Source organism: Mycteria americana, chromosome 6 (assembly GCF_035582795.1).
Source record: "Mycteria americana isolate JAX WOST 10 ecotype Jacksonville Zoo and Gardens chromosome 6, USCA_MyAme_1.0, whole genome shotgun sequence".
In the NCBI taxonomy this organism is placed as follows: Eukaryota; Metazoa; Chordata; class Aves; order Ciconiiformes; family Ciconiidae; genus Mycteria; species Mycteria americana.
The window spans coordinates 60,931,629-60,938,017 of NC_134370.1; the positions used below are offsets into that span (position 1 = coordinate 60,931,629).

Below are 6,389 nucleotides of genomic sequence, written 5' to 3' on the forward strand. Positions count from 1 at the left end.
CACGCCACGGCCACCCGCGGCTCCGGGGCCTGGCCTGGATGGCCGATCCCAGCCCCGCCGCCCTCTGCGCCATGTAGGCGAGGCAAGCCGCCTCCTCCGGGCTGGCGGCCGGGCCGGGCGGCGGGAGGCCGCGGCCGCTCAGGTGAGGGGGCGGCGCCGCCATCGGCCCACGGGGGCGGTGCAGCGCGGCGCGGCGAGGCGCCCTCATAGGCGGTGGCCGAGCGGCGGCTCTGCCCTGCCCGGCCATGGACTACGCGGGCCTCGCCGAGGCGGCGGCCGAGAAAATGGGGCTCTACCGGCGGGACCCCGGCGGCTGGCGGGGCTGCCGGCGCACGGTGAGCGGGCGGGGCGCGGGCGGTGCAGGGGCTGCGGCGGGGGAGGGCGGGTGGCTGGCCCGGCGTGGCGACTGAAAGCTTCCCCTCCCCGCAGAGCGAGGTTTCGGTTTCTTGGAGACCGTCCGCGGAGTTTGCTGGCAACGTGTGAGTACGCCCGGCGCCCTGCGTTCATTTCCCGAGATGCCGGGTGCGGGCTCGCCCCAGCCGTGCTGCCAGGCGGGGTGGAGCAGCGGGGTTTGGTTTCGTTTTGTCCCGCCGCAGGTACAGGGGAGAGGGGATCCTGCCAGCCAGCCCCCAGCATGTCTGGGAATGCATAAAGCCGGTGGCCGGCGGGCCCAGGACCAAGTGGGACCAAAACGTGAAAGACTTCGAGGTCGTCGAAGCCGTCAGCGACGTAAGTTCCTTAAAAACTGTTCTCGTGCGATTAATGCAGCGTTGTGTTCAGAAGCATTGGGCTCTGCACAGACCTTCCTGTTGTAGTGCCTCATGAGACAGCCTATGGTATGTGCAGGGAAGTAAAAAGGTCTCAAGAAGTTGTATAGCCTCTCTGTCTGGGTCAGTCTGACAACACTGGGATTGGGAATTTTTTTTTTTTCTTTTTCTTTTCCTGTAAATTGCGTATATTCTCTTAACAGTGGCTTATCTTTCTGAAAGGAACTACTAATACATTCTTGGCTAAATACTGCATGCTTAAAATATGTAAAAGTATAACATTAAAGATTCCTGCGCTACATTGTTGTTAATGCTGCAAATCCAGCTAAGCATGATTATTTTTAACAAGCTATTTGTGAGGGAAGAGGAGGCTTAGAGACTACATAGACTTAGCTAAGCAGTGAAGCGTTCATGTCATCAGCTGTTAATTTGGGCCCCATCTTTCACCATGGCAGCATGCGATGCTCTGCACTGCGCTGTTGCGCTCCGCCTTTAACTGGCTGACTGACCTTGGGGCCCAGCGCTTTGCCTCAGTGTCTCTATCATTAAAATAGAGATGCTGCACTTGGAGCGTTACAGATGAAAAGGGCTATGTATGAGCAGCAGTTTTGGCTGCTGCAGTTATACAGTCTAATTTCCTTTTTTTTTTTTTTTCTTCTATATTTAAGTGTATCCGAACCTTAAAAGGGCATTGGATTTAGATCCCCAAATCTGAAGTGGATGTAGATGCTCAGAGACAGCCAGAGTGCAAACGCAACCAGTCCCAGAGATGTTCGTGGAAGTCCTGGGAAGATTATTTTTCTTGGGGGAACCTTACAGGCATTTAGTATTAATTATAAGCTTAAACTTTAGAAATGCTGCAACCTGCCACTTGCAATTCATAGACTTTATCAGACTTGCCAGCACTTTACCAGTGTGGTAGAAACCTCTGTTTTGGGGAGCCTATCACCACAGAGCCTCCATAGAAGGGGAGATGATAGTGTTAATGCTTCTCCAGTGTAACAAATCTGGATATCGAGTTGTATCCCATGTGATATGGTACTTCCGGGAAAGGAGAAGCATTTTGCCTGTCCTATGAGCATAGATGCGCCAGATTTGCTTTTCAGCATCCCTTGCGTGGTATCTGTCCTTAAACAACCTAGAAGCAATGCAGTATCACTCTGTTTTTCTCCATTAAACTGTCCTTCGTCAACACACGGTAGTGCCTTTTGACTGTGCTGTTTTGCATTTTGTTTATCAAGGAATTCTGTTACACCCTTTGTTGCAGGAGTTTACAAAGTGTAACTGAAAGAGTACCAGAAAGTACAGGAATTTTTCTGCCGTAAGTTTGAAAGCATCAACTGACATAACTCTGTTTTGTGATTTCCAGACTGTCTCTGTGTGCAGAACCACAACCCCTTCAGCTTTCATGAGGATTATTTCACCAAGAGAATTTGTGGATGTGGTACTAATGAAGCAATATGAAGATGGGACGATGCTATCTGCTGGTAAGATGCTTGTGTTCTCAACATATTCACTTTATGTTAGGAGATAACCAGCAGCTACCGTAAATAAATGTAAAATAAAAAATAAGTAACATGCTGTTGATCTGATCTTGATCAGAAGATGAAATATTAGTCATCTCTTTACATAGTTGTCCTCAGAGTACGTAAGTCATATTAACGTTCAGATAATGATGATATTGTTGGCCTGTGGTTTCTTCCCTCGCTATGCTTTTAAGGTTGCATAAGTATTTCATTTACTATTAAGTTCTGGGGTTTTTTGTGTGTGTGTTTTCGTTGTTGATTTTTTAAGAATTTACAGAACTTTCTAAAAGGAGTCCCATTTAGGCTAAATCCTGTTTTAACATTTTCGGCAAAGCCTCTAGAGTTTGGTGAGGCCATTAAATAAATGTGCCACTCCTGTATGTGGAAATAATTGTTCTTATGAAACCAAATAGTGCTAATTTTTAAGGGGCTGCTACTGCATGGAAGGATGTTTCTTTGTTTTTTCACTTTCATCCTGTTGTTTAACTGTTACAAGTCAGTGCTTTTATTGCCCCACTCTTCAGCTGTCCCATTTTCCCATCCTGTTCAGGAATGCCTTGCCAGGAATTTATATACTTGCTAGAGTGCAGCTCCTCAGCCATCAAGTGGCATATACCTCTGTAGTATGGATTTGTTGGCTCTGTAGTATGGATTTGTTGGAAGTAACTTGAATGATCTCTCAAGAAAAGCAATGCCCTCGCACAACATGGGTTCAGTGAAACTCCCTCAAAGTGTCTTGATGCTTAGTTCAGAGCTCAGCAATTGCTTCTGAATTCAACACTTCTTTGATTTCCCCATTCTATAGCCAGAATGGTTCCTTTTAATGGTCTGTTCTGACTGCTTGTATGGCACAGCCCCACATTGAAAAGGTTATACTTCCATTCTTCTTAAATATATTCTCTTTTAGTGAGTTAGTGTCTCAGCTGATGCTTTGAGTACCAAGGACTCTTTCCCATCTCCTGTGAAAATGACATTTTTCTTGAACGCTTTTTTCTTTTAGCCACCAATGTGGAACACCCGCTGTGTCCTCCTCAACCAAATTTCGTGAGAGGTTTTAATTATCCCTGTGGCTGTTTCTGTATACCCCTTCCAGGGTAAGAAGCAATCTATTTGAATGTTATGTATTCTAAAACCCTTCTTATCCATTGTGTGGTGTGTTTTTGTGTGTATATGGCCACATGTGATCTGTAGCTTCTTGGCAATAACATGTTTCTGTCTTCCTTTGGTAATCATTATGATGAGTGCCCTTTTTGTTCTCTTTTTTTGTGCAATGAATTAGTCTCTCTTCATTTCCTAGCAGGAAGTCTTTAATGTTACAGGAACCATCATCATGGTAGGATTCTCGCTGACCTCTTAAGTAGAGATTCAGCAGAACATAAAAGTGTGGTCTTAATTTTTCGTAAATGAGTATCCGGTTGTTTATTACATTGCCATAATTCGTAAACAGAGTGATGCACCTAATTAGGGCCTTGTTTAACTGTAATTTGACTTGTGGGGATAGCCACATTCATTGAAATTTGGAATTAATGTCTGTTGTTTGTTTAAAAAAAGAAAGTACTTAGAAATATCTATCATCAGACAATACACATAAGAGTCATTGTAACGTTCTTAACGCTTTTAAACTGCTGGCTATAAAATCACTTGCATTGTCTTTGCAGGGAGCCAGACAGGACTCAACTCCTCAGTTTCTTTCAGACTGACCTTGGTGGCTATCTTCCCCAGACAGTGGTGGATTCCTTCTTTCCAGCTAGCATAGCTGGATTTTACAGCAACCTGACCAAAGCTGTTAAGGCATTAAAAGTGTGACAAGACCAATTGCTGACATCACCAGCTGAGGGTAGGAAAAAACCTGGCAGCTTGAGGGTAGAAATAGGAAGTTGGCCTACAGGACTTTTCTACCAGCAAAGATAGTTAGGAGAGGTGAAAGGGGAACAATGGATTGAGTAAAGTAAATTTTTAAAACGGCATTTTCTACCTGTCTCTATTCAAAGCAATGCATTGTTTTCTAATAAGATATCCTTATTTTTCATAATTAGACAAATATCACACCAGAGGCTGGAATAATCCTGGAGGCAGCACTGGGGGCTGTCTGCAGAGAGAAGATGCACATTCTAGATCCGTTCTTGGCCACGCTTTGTCAGTGTCTGTGAGGAGGAGCATTGCTAAAATCCACTTAGCACTACAGCATTAGCCAGGTGCAGGCCAGCCCTGTTTTGTCTCTGAAGCTCCCCATAGACTCCTGTGGAACAATGATCCTTCCCCAAAAGAAGAGGTAGCTCTTTTGCTGCCAGCACTTGTAGATGCTTCAGTGGGTCCAAGGCAGCAGATGGTAAAAGCCAGAACAAATTGGATTGTGTGGAGGATTCCACTTGTTTCTTTGAGCAGACCTCAGTACTAATGGTAAATGTGCCTTAAGTGCTTTTTTTCTAAATGAAGGTCTAGCAGTGCAAATCAATTCATAGGTGTGTGGGCTGGCAAACAGACACTCTTCCTTTCTCCCCTCTGTACCAAAACCACTGACTTCCACAATGTCGTGAGACAGACTGCACTGACATAGTGGCAATAAAGAAAGAGGATTAAGCACTTTACTTGCCATTTTTTAAACTGCACTTGAAATGACCGTTTTTAACTGCACTTGAATGTTTTTTGGTCTCTTGTGGTGAGAGGTTTTAACGGGTAAATAATCTTTTCTGTAGCTTAGTCTCGACTTGACAGGCCGTAAGGACATTGCTTTTTCTCTGAGTCCCTCACAGCACTATCTTGGGAAATCAGCTTCTGATCTTGTGTGCAGTGATGTGTCCAGCTTTAGAAAATATATAAGGTGCCGGTTACTGCAGGAATATCAGACATTACTATGGATTACATATACTTACAAAAGGAAAACTAATTGCTGAATTAGGAATTTAAATGCAGGTTGTGATTTTAATGCTGTAACTCGATTATTTAACAAGGTTAATATGCTCTGCTTTCTGTCCCTGTATTTGTTTCATATTTAGTGTAGGGCATGGACTTGCACACAAAGTTTCCCACTGTAAATCTCACTCTATGGAATAGATTTTTCAAGGAATCAGTTTTTAATCTAGTCTCCTTTGTGTACAAAGATGTAAAAACTTGTATGAGTCTGATGAAATAAATATTTTTCTGCTACATTGTCCTGTTTTTCCTGGATCATCCTTTAAAATGGTTTCTCATGCATCTGCTTTGCCATCAAGGAAACATAAGAACCACTTGGACCTCCAGCATCTCTCTGAATTCAAGGCAACAAGGCAGGGAAAAGCTTTCACTCCCATTTGCACACCCCACTGAGTGGGGATAAAGGTGTTTTCGTGAGAACACTCACCCTCCCAACTTCTTTGCCCTTGGTTGGTCCTTATTTCCAATTTAGATTGCTGCTTTCTGTACTTAAGAAGAGTAACAAATTTACTGAGGAGACATTTGAGCCCTGATATTACAGAGGCTCATACATATTTATCTAAATGTACTAAAGCTGTTAGGCATGAAATTCAATATTTCGGCAAGTCTTTGCAGGATTAGGATTAATTTAATTAGCAAAAAGTTCAAGGAAGAGAGCTCAGGTCGCTACTCGTTATTCCTGCAAGTAAACCTTTTGTGGACAATGAGGCTTTTTATTAGCTATTTATAATTTTTTTTTTTTTTAATTGCTCTGAGCAATAAAGGTGGTAGGTGAGGCTCTTCCTTGAAATAAATTAAGGATCCTTTTCTGAGTGCTCAACATGTTCTATCCAGAAGGAATTAAGAGCCCTTAGCATTCAGCCTTCTGCCCTGCCAAATTGGAGATGGAAATGTCTTGGCAAAGGTCACCTTGTAAGATGTTGGAGGACTCCCCAGTGAGACGTGCTGCCTGTCACACAGCATGTTTTGACTTCTTTTGATCTTGGCAGATGCCAGGAAATGCAGAGGCATGCAAAAACTGAAAAACTTTGGAAGTGAAGTGAGAAGAGCACCTCTGGAAAAAAAACAAGATCAAACCTGTCTTGGTGGTTCTGTGTCAGTTCTTAAACTGATGAAAATAAATAGCAGTTTCAGGTGAGGACACCTTCAGCAGATGGCATTGAAGTAATTAAGACATTCTGGC

The 6,389-nt window shown here is 43.9% G+C and overlaps 1 protein-coding gene across 1 annotated transcript; it reads left to right on the plus strand.

The window, feature by feature from the left end:
• Positions 1–132: 132 nt before the first annotated feature.
• STARD5 (StAR related lipid transfer domain containing 5) lies at positions 133–5,434 on the plus strand. The gene is made up of 6 exons (XM_075506176.1): positions 133–335; positions 430–479; positions 597–729; positions 2,137–2,254; positions 3,294–3,387; positions 3,952–5,434. The coding sequence occupies exons 1-6, from the start codon at positions 246–248 to the stop codon at positions 4,097–4,099; spliced, it is 633 nt and encodes a 210-aa protein (XP_075362291.1). The 5' UTR covers positions 133–245; the 3' UTR covers positions 4,100–5,434.
• The last annotated feature ends 955 nt before the right edge of the window (positions 5,435–6,389 follow it).